General features: G+C 45.6%; 1 protein-coding gene across 3 annotated transcripts in view; it reads right to left on the reverse strand.

Moving 5' to 3' along the window:
* Positions 1-2644: 2644 nt before the first annotated feature.
* The window catches only part of CFAP68 (cilia and flagella associated protein 68), an 89056-nt gene continuing 74814 nt past the window's right edge, over positions 2645-16886 (reverse strand). Inside the window, exons 1-4 of one of the 3 annotated variants that reach the window (XM_083163219.1) lie at positions 8203-8346; positions 7088-7292; positions 4236-4302; positions 2645-2822 (exon numbers count right to left, since the gene is read on the reverse strand). In XM_083163219.1, the coding sequence (XP_083019345.1) occupies positions 2746-2822; positions 4236-4302; positions 7088-7291 (348 nt within the window). In that variant the 5' untranslated portion in view covers position 7292; positions 8203-8346 and the 3' untranslated portion in view covers positions 2645-2745. Of the gene's footprint in view, positions 2823-4235; positions 4303-7087; positions 7293-7594; positions 7784-8202; positions 8347-16886 lie in introns of those variants that run through there. The other 2 variants (XM_083163220.1, XM_083163221.1) reach the window with 2 other exon arrangements.

Raw genomic sequence — 16886 nt, forward strand, 5'->3', positions numbered from 1 at the left:
GCAGCGGTGCGCACTGACACAGAATTAGAAACAACAATTCAGAGCCCTGCATAGTCAGAGAAGCCAGCAACCCACAAGCATTAATTGCTGCGCATACCTGTTCCAATAATGAACACCTGAAAGCACTCTAATAGCAATCTGGATGCCTTGCTATCCAACTCCCTACAATAAGAAAACCACTTATTAGACTGAATAAAACACACTCCGTGTGGCATGGAACTCAAGGCTGGAACCATGCCACACACTAACCAGATACAGCGTAATACCTGTGGAAAGAAAAATATACAGGCTCACCAGACCGTATGCCGTTTGCTGCTTCTCACAACCCCTCTGCACGTGGACGCCGGGATACAGGCACACAGAGACGCCGGCTTACTTCCGCCCTTAAGAGGACGGAGAGCGCGTCATCAACCTGCGCCGCGCACCGCCGCTGACGTCTTCCCGCTTTCACCTACTGGATTAACGCAGGCCAGGCGTGCTGCGGCAACGCTATCCCGCGCCGCCATTAGCAACACGCCTGTAGACGCCGCCGCTTGTAGCTGCCCCCGGAGGGGTCCGCATGCGGCCAGGGAGATAACATTACCTCCATAAGGGCTCGGCCTGCCCTCCCTCACTGCTGGACCGCCGGAGCTGCCGCAGGGAGACACATATAGTCAGATCCTTTTTCCTCTACAGCCCCCAGGGTAAGCCACCTCTCACACACTACCCGAAAGGGAAAAAAAGACACTGAGGCCAGGAGGAGGGGCCTTCTTATAGGGGCCGGTGTCTTTTTTTCCCTTTCTGAAGCACTACCCAGTGGGGAGGAACCCATTTGTAATGGCTGCCATGGGGGAGGTAGAGGAAATACACATTTCAGCATGTTTATTATTATTTTCTTTTTGTTTATTTGAGCCTATGTTTATAGGGGCATACAGATGCGGCGACCCAGCTCTCTCGCTGAGCGACGGGCTTAAGTATGATTGCTCAGCAGATATTGCGGTGTACCCGCGATGCACCCCACGATGCTGAGCGAACATGCCGAGCAGAGCTTCGCCTGTTTTTTATAGGGAAAGCCCCACGATCTAACAGGAAAGACAGTGCAAGCACTGGCTTACCCTGCAGGCGATGGCGTCTCGCGGGACCGCGCATCGCCATCGCTGCAGGGAATACACACCGATCGATCGGTGCACCATTTCTAAGTTATGGGGCTAAAATCACCCTGTGTGTATGCCCCTTTACACTATGTATACTTTGCATTGTCAGTCTTTATTATTTAGCCCTTGTAATGCTGCACTGATTGCTGTATCTACATGTATTATTATTACATTTTATTAATAGTGGTTCACAGCACCATACGCAGGGCACATATTAGAACAATACAGAGTACATAGATCCAGAGGAGTAGCTAGGTGACATGGTGCCCAGAGCAATGTATGTTTCGGCACCCCTCCATTCATTTTTCCTTCTTATAGTATTGCTCCTTACACATTATGCCACACAGATTTTAACAGGGCCGTCTTTCCCATTGAGCTTAATGGGCAGTTGCCCAGGGGCCCAAGTATTGTAGGGGCCCACCTCAATGGGGAAGATGGCACTGCCCTGGGGAACGGTGGCGGGGATCCGAGCAGCGTCTGTCGGCGGCATCCGTTTAGGCAGCGGCGACGGCGGTGATCAGGGCATCTGGGAGGTTGATGTAGCGATCCGGGGGTGTGTGGCGGGAATCCGGGCAGCAGCTGTGAGTGGCGTCTGTCCAGGCAGCGGTGACTCAGCGGTGGCGGCGGTGATCTGGGCAGATGGGGGCTCGGAGCTTAATGTAGCAATCTGTGAGGCGGGGATCCGGGCAGCAGCTGTCAGCGGCGTCCGTCCAGGCAGCATCGACTCAGAACTTGATGTAGCACTATTTGCCGAGCGGGAAGTCTGGGCAGACGCTGATTGGCCAGACGCTCAGCCAATCAGTGTCCGGCGAGCATTTTCAAAATCTGCAGCGCTTCCCGCACGGCGGCAAATAGCGCTACATCAAGGTCTGAGTCGCCGCTGCCAGAACGGCCGCCGTTTACAGCTGCTGCCCGGATCGCTACATCAAGCTCCCAGCCCACCCCTGCTGCTGCTGCTGCACATAGGTGGGTGGAGGGGATGAGGAGGAGGAGAGGGGGGTTGTGAAGGGGAGGCTAAAAATTATTTTGCTCAAGGGCCCTCTATATTGTTAAGAAGGCCCTGGATTTTAATGCTCATTACAGAATATGTCACACACCGTAATGCCTGTTACACATTAGGACCCACAGCTAGTAGACATTATGCCACACATTGATGGCCTTGCGGCCAATCACGAGCCACTAGGTGGCCAATAGCGCTATTCGGGGAGGAGCCTCAGAATGTAAACAAACCTTCTGTGTCTACTCCGCAGTTCGTGCAGTGATCGTGTAGGGTGCTTTTTTTTCAGACTAGACCAAATGTATACATATTACTTTCTAAAGAGAGAATAGGGCAATGAGTGCAGACTTCCAATGTGAATCTAGAACAGAGGCTTTACTTGCATTACATCATTGTTAATCCACATAGCAATAAGGTATCCACTCCTACATAAAATAACATTCTAATGATAAATAGGATTAGAGGAGTCTGCGTGTAAATGTATCCTATCATGGTCATTGAAAAGCTGTTCAGGCCCAACATAACACATTTATTAAAGGCAGGTAAAAGTGATACACAGACAGACCAATACATAGGTGATGGTTTATAGCAGTTATAGAGGAACATATAGCAGGATCACTGGAGACGTCTGCATTGTGGTGTGTTCAGTTCGGGTTGATGTCCTGGAAAAATGTGAGGCTGTCGCTGAAAAACTGAGAGAACAAACAGAAGACATTTACATTATTGCAGAAAAATAGGATTTTGTACCATGAATGCCTGATGGAGAGTTTTAGAAATACCGGTAAATAAATTTGATTTAATTTATTTCACCTCCTGAAACCTTCTACTAATGAATATATTCCTCATTACTATCAGTGTACATTTGCACCAGCCCTATACCTAGTATAAGATATCTATCTGAACCAGGTATCCCCTACGTATGCTGAAATCAAGCCTAGGCCACAGTTCTGTCTACGAAACACCCTCAGACCACTTAGGGCTATTCCACACGCTGCGGCTCCTGCCGGGCGGCGATATCCCACACGGCCAGGAAGCCGTGCCGCACACCGCAGTTAATAATGGACACAAATGTGGGTTGCAGCCGGATCCCACCACTGGAAGGTACGGCTCCCGGGCTGTGGCCATCCCCTCCATTGTAAACTACTGTGTGCGGCACGGCTTCCTGGCAGTGCGGGATTTTGCCGCCCGGCAGGAGCCAGAGCATGTGAAATAGCCCTAATACTGTACACTTCCCCAGGTACAACCACTCAGCCACAGGTGGAGGTGCAGCTGAGATGCCGGTTACTCTGACACACCTGTAGTTGCTCAGAGCTGTGTATGCTCGGCTAATGAGTATGTGAAGTGCTAAAGAAATCACAAGATCCACCTACAGTATAAGACAGAAGCATTCAGCTTTGAATCCGCCTTTAGGGTCTGTATTCTGACCTGATCGCAGGGCACATTTTGTTTGCAAATGGAAAAAAAAACATGCTACATTGCAGGACCTAGATGAAGCTGACGCGAAATGCGCATTGGCAGACAGCACACTCCATGATTTAAGGAGTAATGCTGTTCCTTTCTTTTCTTTGATTTTAACTTAATATGTACTGTGTTGTGTACGAGATTACTCGGTTACTATGACCTATTTAGTGTACTACTCTGCCTCATAACGTGATAGTTAGAACTTAAATACCGTCCTGATCACTGGGATATCCAGGAGTAGAGCATTGTGTCCCTCCTGGCATGGTCATGTTGGGAGGTATGTGAGAGTGAACCAGAATAAGGCCCTATATATAGTGGGTAAAAGTATGTTGACACTCCACCTGGCTAGTGTGTTTAGCCGTTTCACGCAGGTGCAGGAATTAAAGCACACAGACATGGAATTTAGAGACTTTCAATGTAACATTGTTATAGGGTGTCATTTATTCAACAATTCAGAGCTCTTTCCCCGAGTGGAGGCTGTATTATTGCCAATGAGAGGAAGGACCAACTCCATATTAGTGCCCATGGTTCTAGAATGGGATGTTCAACAGCTAGATGATGGGTGTGATATTTGGGTGGCCACAGATTCCCCATGTATTTGGAAGAGTACAGTATAAGTAGCATCAATGCGTTGACCATCTCACCTTGTCTCACAGTGTCATTTGTCCGACAATATCCATCAGAATAGCTGGTCTGGTAATAGTGAGCATACTGTAATAGACAAATAAAGCCTTCATCACTGGTCTGACATATCGCACAGAATGGTGGGTACTTAACCCTTTGATTGCCAACATCTCGGTGAGAGATGTGCAAAATATGAGTGTCAACATCTCTCAGAGAGATATGCACGATATCGGCTAAAAATGCCAACATCACATCGCTCACATTTGTTATATAAATTCAAATAATAAAGGTACTTGTGTACTAGAACGGCGCCCACGATATTTGGTCGCACAACATATAATCGCATCGATGTTTAAATTGTATAATCCCCCTAATGGGGGCTTACAATGTTAAATGCACCCCCACGCCACCCCACTATGAACGTGAACCCGAAGCGTGGTGAGCGCAGCGAGGCCGCGGGGGGCGGCGGTACGCGTCCTACGACCTTTTCATACCCCCACTATCCACGTCGGCGTGGAGTTGATTTGATATAGTGTGGCGAGCGCAGCGAGCCAAACGAGCCCGAAACGTGGCGAGCGCAGTGAGCCCCGCGAGGGGACGCGTATTACTTTACTTGTATTCCGCGTCCGCTCGCCACGCTTCTGGCTCGGTGGCTCGCCACACTATATAAAATCAACTCCACGCCGACGTGGATAGTGGGGGTATGAAAAGGTTGTAGGACGCGTACCGCCGCCCCTCGCGGGCTCGCTGCGCTCGCCACGCTTCGGGTTCACGTTCATAGTGGGGGTGGCGTGGGGGTGCATTTAACATTGTAAGCCCCCATTAGGGTGCTTATACAATTTTAAATCGCATACCATTGTATATGCGATAGAATGGCATACAACGCCATACAATTCGATGGTATACATTTTAAAATTGTATAACATCGCATCGCATGCCATCGCATGCCTTATGGTCTGCGATGCGATGGGCACCGTGCTAGTACACAAGTACCATAAAAAATGTTGTGTAAAAAAAGGTTCTATTTCTTATATAACGTAAACCTTACAGGTCATTATGAGGAATAAAAATGTTTTCGTGGCAAGTTTCACACCAAATTTGACAAATTCACTTGGCACTCAAAGGGTTAATCAATGTATTGGCACATCACAGGTTCAAGTAAGTCAAGATGGCATAAACCCCTATCTAGACAAGGTAAAAAAAACAAGCTCCCCCAGCCCACTGCAATGGGCCAGGAAGAGAGACACACGCCATACGAGATAATAGAAATGCTGTCTTTGCAATCACATGATCAGCCACCAGCCACGGCAATGTGTCTCTGTGCCGATGGCCCCACATGACCTGATAACAGCACCACTTTAGGTCATGCGTTTATGGATTTCTAAAGTGAGAGCCAATAGGTCCCTCACCCAGGGCCGGCGCCACCACTAGGCAGCTTTAGGCATTTGCCTAGGGCGCCGGTCACTGGAGGGCGGTAGTGAGCTGCCTGCAGCCTTCCAACATGCGAGCACCAGCAGCAGCAGTGCCTCCCGGAAGGAAAGTACCAGGCCAGGAGGGAGCAGGTGAGCGTACCCCCCCCCCCCTGAAATTAATGGTTGGCATGGTTGCCGCTGCCTCCTCCCCTCCCCTGGTCAGTGGCAGCTCCTGATCGGCGGGTGGCCCCTGGAGTTAATCTGCCGCTGCCCCCACCCTGCTTGGTTGCCGCTGCCCCCCCCCGGACAGCGGCAACCTGCGCCCGCACCCCCCATGGAGCGCGACGCTCGCTGCCTGCCACCCCCAGTCAGCGCTAAAAGGCAACTGGCGCACGCTAGGGCCCCCCCCCCCGCTGGTCAGCTGCAGCAGCAATTTGCAGGTAGCGCCTGCACCCCCCCCCCCCGGAGCGCGGTGCCCGCTGCCTGACCAACCCCCCCTCCTGGGCGTCAAGGGGGGGGGGGGGGAGCGCATTTGGGTTTATATGCCTAGGGTGCCCAACATTCTTGCACCGGCCCTGCCCTCACCCTTTAATATCTTCCAATATGGCACTACAAGGATCAGCATGTCCTCCAACTACTGTTCTCGTCCATGCCTCTCAGAACAGTGACACACAGAATTGTGGTTGCTCAGTTGAGTACTTATATGTGTTTTAAAGATGACACTTTTATCAGATACATTTAAGCTGTAATAATGCCACTGATTCTCATGTATAAATAAACATTGAAGGTGGCTATTACAGGTATGATCGTTATTATGGGGCATTGTACTTGGTTCAGGGGGGTCTTGTTTATATTGTAACTGAAAATAATTGTGCTACAATTTAATCTGAATCATGCATAAATCCTATATGTTCCGACAGTGGAACCAGAGCAGGGCCCTAGAGATAAGCCCTGTACACTTGCATCGATTTTTCCCGATTTTTTTCGATTCAATTTTGCTTATAGAAGCAATATCGAATCGAATCCTAAACGAAATCGAATGGATTTTGTGTCACTTTCGATCTACATTCGATTCGATGCGCGCTCCCGTTTTCACAAAATCTAACAGAAAAATCTACTGTGCAGCCAAGGAAATATCGAATTCGATCTAGTAAATCGAATGTGTACAATGTACCATGAATGTATATCGAATTCGATATCTAATGCAAAAGTACAGATCTAATGCCAATTCGAATGGAAAGATCTAATGCCAGATCTAATAGAAAATCGAATCTAACATCGAATCAAAAGCAAATCGATGTGTGTGTACAGGGCTATAGAGTTGGGCTTGTCACTATTGTAACCAATTATCTGACGGTCTTTGAGGTGGCGGAACCCAGGTGCAAAAATATAATTTGGGCTGTCCTTATCTACCCCCAATCCAAGTTCCCAATATGCAACATGACAGTATGTGACCATACCTGAGAGGGAAGTGGCTTCCTTTCTTCTATTTTACAAAGGTCATAACGTTCCTGATTCCAGTTGCCAATGAGAGTTTTGTTGGAGTAAGCGTTCTCTTTAGTTGTGCACCTCCAGCCATATTGTTTGAGCTTAGCATCAGACGGACAGTCCGTCCATACCTCCCCGTGCCCATCTGCTTTTAGATCTGAATAAAATAATGACATTCTGCAGAAGAAATCAATGGAAGTAAATAAGAAAACAGGTTTTGCATATAAACACACAGCACTGTTACCCCACTCACTTTTAATTACTGATGGGTCCTTAATGCTAATCCTTGGACAGTAATAAAATGAAGGGTGATAAAGGGCCTTTCCAGGCTGAGCATATTCCTTGCCAAGCCCACAGGTAAATGGCGCCCCACCAAACGCCCCCCTCCCCCCCCCCCCCCCCTTACACAACCACTCGCATGCGGCTGCAAGGAGGAGAAATTATTCGATGGTCAATCCCCATTGAGTGATTTCTCTAACCTTCGCTCTGAAAAGTAATTCTACACTTCATTTTCAGATGCCCGCTGTCCGGCGAATTTTCCAAAAGGCCCTTTCACATCACGCTGGTCGACCCGGCAAATACCCGAGTCAAACCTGGTTTATTTGTGCAGTGTGAAAGGGGTAGTATAAGATAGCTCCAGTATATTTTGATGTGCTATACAGCTGGGAAGAAAGCAGCAATAAAATGTTATTTACTTTAATTGCCAGGATGGTAAAACATACACTTTCATTGTACTCAATGTTAAGAGCGATTTTAAACGATGATTACATCATGCAACTTCTGGGCAGATGTATATAGCAGTGATAAGGGAGAAGTGAGACAGAGAAGTGGCCCATGGCAGCCAATCAGCACTGAAGTAACATCTATAATTTGCATAATATTACATTATCGGATCCAGAGTAGCTGATTGGTTGCCATGGGCCATTCTCCTCTGGCTACTTCTCCTTCCTTATTACTGCTTCATACATCTACCCCTGTGTGTTTAAAGCTATATACAGCCTGGGGAAGTGTAAACTACCCCTTCATATCTACAGCACACATTATACACCTGCTGTATAGTCACTTGGTAATAATAACCATACAGTACCTGGTGCTTTACAGAGGCTTCTGCTCTCACGCCTGTCTGACAGCTGCGCTGTTTGCGTTGCTTAGTAACACATCATGCTGCGTGACGTCACTAATCAGCGCCACCCGGAAGTTCCGGGAGCCAGGCTCAGCAGCAGCGCACTGACATGTGTTTAGTTAGAAATTGAATCAATAATAACATCGCTTAGCGGCTCCCGGTGTACAAAGCGATCTACCGTGCCGGGGGCGGGTTATACACAGTTACCGTATGGGGCATAGTACATGTGAATACTAACATATACTAGTAATAATAATATAAGCATAATGCTACTGCTTAGTGAAGGGTTAATCAGCCATCTTGTTTCTATTGAGGGGTTAATCAGCCATCTTGTTTCTCTGTGTCTGTCCCTGCTGATTTCAAGGTGGTTATATCCTGGCTCTTTTCCAGTACTCGCTGCTATCATAAACTTTGTTACTTTCCTTAGACACTGTACATTCTGTGCTTTCTCATAACTAATGAATACTACACAAAGGCGATGTATAAGCCACCCCACAAAGACACTGCTATTTCCCTACCTCTGCACCAAATATTAACCAATCATGTAATTGAACCAACGTCGTTTGTTGTGTATAAATATGTTGTTTTCGTCATCATTAAATCAGAGTTCAACCTTGTATCTGTGGTCCTCGTTACTGGTCATATCATATGAGGTTACACTCTCACGGAGCTCTAAGGGGTCTTCACACTGAGGTCAAATAAGGTAATTAATATATGAGGAAATCGATACATCGGCGCATGATCGATTTCCCAACAGAGCTGGGGGCTCGGCCACCGGGATGCGAGGTTCATTCCTACACAGATGTCATAAAGATTTTACAGTCTGCCTGAATCTGTTGTGAGGTTACGGACATACTCGATCCTGAACCTGTGACACCATGCCTGGGGTATGTTGAATGTCTTATATAGAAGTTAGAGTCTTCTATCATAGAAGTTAAAGTCTTCTATTTTTGTGCACATAACCTGATCTGGGATCAGATGCCGTACTTGGAGTACGAAGGAGACCTGGGGTCTTTAGTCTAAATAGTACCTCACTTTGAACGCCCATTCTTTATTGGCCAATTGTCTTTATTGTATTGTCTTAAAGTATAAGTTTTTCTTTCATTCAATATCCCTGTGTGATTGGTGAGTATACACACTCGTGATATCTGTATTTCCTTGTAAACCGTGCGGCTGGTAAGTTCACGCACAATAACTTCACCATTTGTCTAATCTGACTACTGTATGCCAATAGACTTGCGGACTTTATGCTCTCCTTCTCGGAGTAACGCAATGTGAGGCTTCACATACAGTTCTCAGCAACAAAACCACTGGACTCTATCCACTGTCACGTAGACAGTCTGTGGTTTCCACTAACAAAATCATTATACATTTAAAAATTTTATGAGATGTCTAAAGTGAATACATAATTCTAAAAGTGAACAGACAAAGACTAACTCTCGCAGATTGCCGCTATAGGTGTACCTGCCTTTCTGTGACAGCGCCCCTAGTCTGTAAACTTTGAATTTTTCACGCTCTCATATTATAGTCATATATGTCACATCCTAGAACACCACAAATAGGAACTTGTTTAGATTGCCAGTGTAGTATAGTACTCTGGTACCATAACCCTGAAAGAGACGATTATTGGCCAAAGTTAATATCTGCCAATAGTGAACTCATAAGATTCAAATCTACACTTACATCTCTGCCTAGCGGCACTGTTGCGGAAGCAGTCCTTGTTTTAGGCTGTCATCTGCGCACTGACGTTATTCAGAAATACATTGATCAACCATATCCACCTTTTGTGACATCAATACCGATTAATCTCTTCACTTATCCAATTATCTGTCCCAAATCGATAGAACAAATTCAAAAATTACCTGAGAAATCTGACATATTATATTTCTTAGACTATAGTGAAGATTATACCCATCAACAACAAATAAAGAAGTGGAAATTATTTTCACAAAGACATCATAGACAGACTTATAGTAAACATGGGTTCAAAGCAAAGTAAAACTACTGTCAAATATCCACCTCCCCTACCCAATGAAACATGTAAGGACTATGTGGCCCGTAATTCATCCACAAGTTACTTCTTAATTGACCCATGGGTAGACAATTTAGCGGGATGGACTGAGAATTGTGGTAGTGAAGATGCATTTCCCAGAGATGGCGGCAACTACCCATATTACATGGAAATGGTTAAAGGATTGTGTCTTGGAGACAAACAGGCCTGGCCATGGTATGATGCTGATCCGTCTTGGGACATGAAATACATGTCTGCAGGAGGTGAACAATGGCTCACCATTGCCCCCTTCTGGCATGACACCACAATCACCAAGAAACAAAGACAGATAAAACTCATATCTAAATCATTACATGACAAAGAGGAGAAGAGAATTAAAAAGGTTGTTAAAATATTATCACCACCCCCTTATAGCCCAGTCTATCCCTCATTGACAGATACTGACCTGATGGCCATTAGTCACCAGGTTCTATACCCCAGTGCACCACCCCCCAATCCTGGTGTACCGGGGTCTGGTACAATACCTTCAGGACAAGTACCACCTGTTAACAACGTCATACCCCCTGTAAACCAACAACTAGGAGAAGAATCTGACACTGACGACGAAACCCCTAAAACAGAACCTACTGAGGAGGAATTGGAGGAATTAATAAAAGATGCCACAGAGATGCTTAAACATAAACAACAACAAAAGACCAGAAAATCAGCTGATGATTCCATTATAAATCCACAGTCACTAAGTAGTATTACTAGGGCCAGTAGAAACATTACCAAAATAGAAATGACTGACCAGAGGACCTCCGGGGCTGATGACTCCGTCGCCGGGGCCTCTGCCTCAGGATTTCTCGGTCCCTTTATGACTATAGGAGACCAACTTCTTATCAAGGCCATGGACCTTGAAGAACTAAATAGGATAATTAAACATTGTCCCAAACCTCATGTCAGTCCCACCGGTACTATAGCATACTTAAAAAAGGCCTGCACAGGTCGCAACTATACCCATGATGACATTATACTGATTGTCAACAATGTCACTGACCACAACCCCAAATGGGATTGGAAAAATATAAAAACCATCGTCGACTGTCCAGCTAAAATGTCCACTAAGGATTATCCTTTAAACAAAACAGACAGCGTAAAAACCATGTGGGAAGAAATAAGTACAGAAATGACAAAAGTTTTTAAAACTAAGTCTTCTCTGCCCGTCGCAGTGGCCTGCAAACATAAGGCAACTGAGACGGTCACGGAATTTTGGAAAAGATTCAAGAAATGTTGGTCTGAGGAGGCTGGTTTGGATCCTGAAATGGATACACTCCTCATTTCCACATTTATTAATAATTTACATCCATCTATTATTACCACTGTCAAACAGAATGTCTCTACCTGGACATCTGACAAACTCACTGAATTTAGTGAGCACTTATATGAAAAAGAATCTGCTGGATGTTTTGATATGAAGAAGACTGTCGTCACTTCTACTCACAACTTCCAAAATAATAACAGAGGCCCACCAAATAGACCAAATAGGGGGATCCCACAAAATAACCAGAAAAGACCATATAGACCCCCTCAGGGTCCAACACCCCGTGAGCCTCCATACAACAGAGATTACAACAATACTGGTGCAGTACCAAGACAAACAACTTGTTTCAACTGTGGCCAGAATACACACTGGGCTAGGGACTGTCCACTCCCTCCCCAGAAACCACAACAACCTTACACTCCCAGACCCCAACAGGGACCATACAGACCACACTCAACATCAGTTCAAGACCATGTACGTTTCAGAGTGGACTGGTCTGACCCTGCACATTGACGGGGCCCGGAGGAGGGTATCCCATCTTTTGCACAGTTCACTACTCATTGGGAAGATTCACCCCTCATCACATTATATGTTGATGATAAAAAACTGTCCTTTCTAGTAGACAGTGGGGCAACAACCAGTGTTTTGTGTTCTCTTAACTATGATGGTGAACTGCAAAAGACTACTCCTTCAATGGGAATCAACGGGATACCCACTGACACATACCTGACTGACCCAGTTATCATACGCTCTGTCAAGGGAAAACATTTAGGTATACACCAATTCAGGATCATCCCAGAATGTCCTGTTAACTTACTAGGCCGTGACTTGTTTAGTAAATTCCACATCTCCATCTCACCCTCTCCACAAGGGAGTGGGCTCCAAGTCACCTCCCCACACTTTGTGTCACTACAAAATACTCTGGACAACTCACTTGATCAAATTGATGATAGAATTTGGGCCATTGGCCCTTATGACACTGGCTTCATACCCTGTACACCATACAAAGCCAAGCTCAAACCAGATACACAACCCGTGTTTTGCAGACAATATTCACTCTCACCAGAAAAGATTGAAGGTCTTAGACCTATGATACATGACTTCCTCGAACAAGGCATACTCAGGTACATTGTCTCACCTTACTCGACACCTATCAACCCTGTTGCTAAGGCCGATGGCTCTGTTAGATTCGTACAAGACTTGAGAAAAGTAAATGATCTCATTGTTCCTATTGCACCCATAGTACCTGACATCAATTCACTCATCTCAGCAATCCCTGCAAACGCAACCCACTTTAATGTAATAGATTTGAAAAACGCGTTTTTTAGCATTCCTATTGACACAGAGACCCAATTACTCTTTGCTTTTTCATTTGAAGGTAAACAATTAACCTGGTGTCGTTTACCCCAAGGCTATATTGACTCTCCAGTGGTCTATAGCATAGTCCTCCAAGCCACATTGGCTCCCTGGCACCCCCCCCATAGTTCTGTCCTGCTACAGTATGCAGATGATCTGCTTCTCTGTAGTGTCACCGAGGAGACCAGCCGGTTAGATGGAATCTCATTGTTAAACTGGTTAGCAGAATGTGGACACAAAGTGTCAAGAGAAAAATTGCAATGGTGTAAAACGCATGTCAATTACCTGGGTTTTGTACTCTCTGAGGGAGAAAGAAAAATCAGTCCACAACGCATACAGTCTGTATTGGGCCTGGTCACCCCAACTACCCAGAAGGATATGTTGTCTTTCTTGGGTATGGTAAGTTACTGCAGACAGTGGATCTCTGATTGTTCCTACTATGATAATATCTTGAGACAATGCACACTCAAAGACAAACCCAAGGTTATACAATGGTCAGATGAAATGTATTCTGCATTTAAAAAATTGAAAGAAATGTTAGTACAGAGTCCCGCGCTTGGTCTCCCGGACTATATGTTATCATTTCACTTGTTTGCAAGGGACACATGTACAACTATGGCGGGTGTACTGACCCAACTTCATGGAGGCAAAATGCGCCCAGTCGCATTCTTCTCAAAGGTAATGCCTGTCACTGTGCAAGGAATGCCAGCTTGTCTTCGAGCACTGGCTGCCTGTGCAATGGTTGTTGAGATGTCCACATCACTTACATTAGGACATCCTACTGTGTTACATACCACACATAATGTCCTCTCCATCCTCAAAGGTCTACACACACAACACATGTCTGCCCAAAGACTCAGCGGCTATGAAGTACTCCTACTAGGGAACCCTTCTCTCACTGTAAAATACGCAACAAACACAGAAGGACCTGTCCCTGTACTAAACGCACTTTTAGGTCTTAAAGGACCTGACGACGAGGCGCCGCCTCAACATGACTGTACTCTGACAATTGACTCAGAAACTTCACCCAGACATGACATGTCGACTGTGCCTATCCCCGATGCCGACATAATATTTGTTGACGGCTCCTGCAGCCGTCCCAATGACAACACGTACCAGGCAGGATATGCAGTGGTTAAACTTCCAAACACCACCCTTGAAGCAAAGACAGTCCCCTTACAGTCAGCACAAGCTGCAGAACTCATTGCACTCACTCGAGCTTGTCACATTTACAAAGACAAACCTGTCACAATTTACACAGACTCCAAATACGCTTACGGAGTTGTTCATGATCATGGTATGATCTGGCAACGCCGAGGCTTCACTGGCGCTGATGGGAAAGGCATATCACATGCGCAACTCATCACAGATCTCTTACACGCAATTACATTACCATCTCAAATTGCCATCCTTCATTGTAAAGCACACACTGGAGGAAAGGATGATATCAGCAAAGGCAACGCTCTTGCTGATACCGCTGCTAAACGTGCTGCCACTATAGCAACATATAACCTCACTCTTGCTGTCATCTCGCCTCCTTCGTTAGATGATACATACCTACTGACAGAGTTACAGGCTGCTGCCTCTAATTCAGATCTATCAGATTGGACATATCCAATACTGCAGAAGAATCCACGGACTGGATTAATCTGCAAAGAGGGGAAACCATGTATACCCCAAACCAGTGCATCATTGTTCATAGCACACTACCACGGAGTAGGACACCATAGTATAGTAACAACTACTTTACTCCTCTCCAATGATTTCTACATTACTAATGCAAAAGATCTCATTAAACAATACATCAGTAGATGTATAATATGTCTCAGAAACAACCCAAATAACCCAGACAAAGCAAGACACCAGCACCTAGAATACCCAACCACTCCATTCACTCACCTGCAACTCGATTTCACACATATCAATAATGCAGGAAGACAGGAATATGCCCTGGTCATTGTCGACATGTTTTCTCGGTGGCCAGAAGCATATGCCACTAAATCAGAAGATGCAAAAACAGTAGCCCGCATACTCACGCGAGAAATCATTCCGCGCTGGGGATGCCCGCTTCAAATTAATAGTGATAAAGGTTCAGCCTTCACAGCCAAGGTCACAGCAGAACTAGTCAAAGCACTGCAAATAGAATGGAAGTTTCACATTCCATATCATCCACAGAGTTCCGGTATCGTGGAACGCATGAACCGTACTCTTAAAGATAGACTACGTAAAGCGACAGGAGGTACATTTGCAAAATGGAAACAAGTCCTTCCTATCGTATTGGCTGAAATTAGAATGACACCACAAAAGACTCTAGGTTACTCCCCCTTTGAAATACTAATGGGCAGACCTTTTCCCACGCCCTGGGCAAAGAAACCACTAGTTACAACTGAGGGAGATCTAGACATAATAAGAGAAGAGTACGTCAGATCTCTAATACAGAAACTTAATGAAGTTGAACAAAATGTTATCTTTAAGAATCCTTCTCATCCACAGATACCCACTCACCCATTCAGGGTTGGAGACAAGGTCGTAGTGAAAGTGTTGCCGAGAAACAAGCACCCCGGAGACTTCACCTACGGACCAGAGACAGAAGTGGTCGCAGTCACCAGGACGGCTGTCCTCACCGACGAAGGACCAACGTGGATCCATGCATCCAGAGTGAAGAAAATTCCACCTCCACCACACGTCAACACAGAGGTCGACACCGATCCCGAGACTGACACAGACGGGACGAGAGAGGTAATAACGGGGGCCAGTGGCTCTGACCTCCAACCTGGAGAAGACCTGCCGGCTGGAGGTGACGAGGAATCAGGGGTACAACATTCTGAAGCCAAGGACGACGCTACAGGATATGACTCCCCCCACCTTAGCCCTAGTGATTTTATTCGGGCTTGTTCTTTATAACTGTTTTGCTGAAGTTGATATTACTCAAAATGATGGACGCTTTACCTTCTGGTATAATTCTTCTAGCACGACTGTCGCTACTTTTATATTTTCTTATTGTGATATTGTATCTTGTTCAAACAATCAAGGCGGGAATCGAGGAGAACCACCGCTACCATGGCTGTGTAACATCCACCACACACCACACGCTGTAAGTCACGTATATATCTGTATCACTAGTACTTACTGGGGAGATTCTTGCAACTCATGGGGGGCTGTTGGGTGGAACACTAGAGCAGATACCACTGCCTTTGATATCAGCCAAGACTGGGGATATTACCCCGATGTTGGCATCCATAAATGGTCCAATGGTCGATCCTTACTAGCCCGTATGTCCCTACGAAAAAAGGGCACTTGCAATAGCCAATTTATCATTAACCTAGAAAACCCGGCCCCCGGCGATGCCGGACTATATGTCATGGGTAAATATCAATCAGGAGAAAGCGGGGGCCCAAGGGGAAGATTTCATTTAAAAGACATGTATGATAACCCAGAATACACCGCCCTCAAAACCACTGTAAAACCTAAAACACCATCATCATTCTTTAAACCACATGTCACTACTTTTAATGAAATGTTAGCCATTAACAACCCCACTTACGAAGACACTATATCCATAGAAACTGGATTATCTGACGTAAATTATTGGCTAGAATGGATGAAATATAATGCACGTAAAGTTAATCAAACTGATTGTTATGTGTGTGGAAAATCCAGACCCCACTTGGGTACGGTGCCCATACACATACCTTCAGACCAAGATAAATGTTTCTTTAGCCTGTATACTGATACTATTGTAGAAGAAACTAAATGTGAACAATGGAAGAAAGAATATCCCATAATGGTAAAGAATACCAATCCTGGTAGTACCATAACCATTTATCCTGGTAATTATACATGTTATTACTCAAACAGCACTGCACAAAACACTGTAGATCTGAAATTGTTTCCTGATGGGTATTGTGCTGAACGAAGACATATCAGTGTACCCACCATGAAAAAATCATTAGGAGACATTTATTTTATTTGTGGAGA

This window comes from Crinia signifera, chromosome 19 (genome assembly GCF_055691185.1).
Source record: "Crinia signifera chromosome 19, ASM5569118v1, whole genome shotgun sequence".
Classification (NCBI taxonomy): domain Eukaryota; kingdom Metazoa; phylum Chordata; class Amphibia; order Anura; family Myobatrachidae; genus Crinia; species Crinia signifera.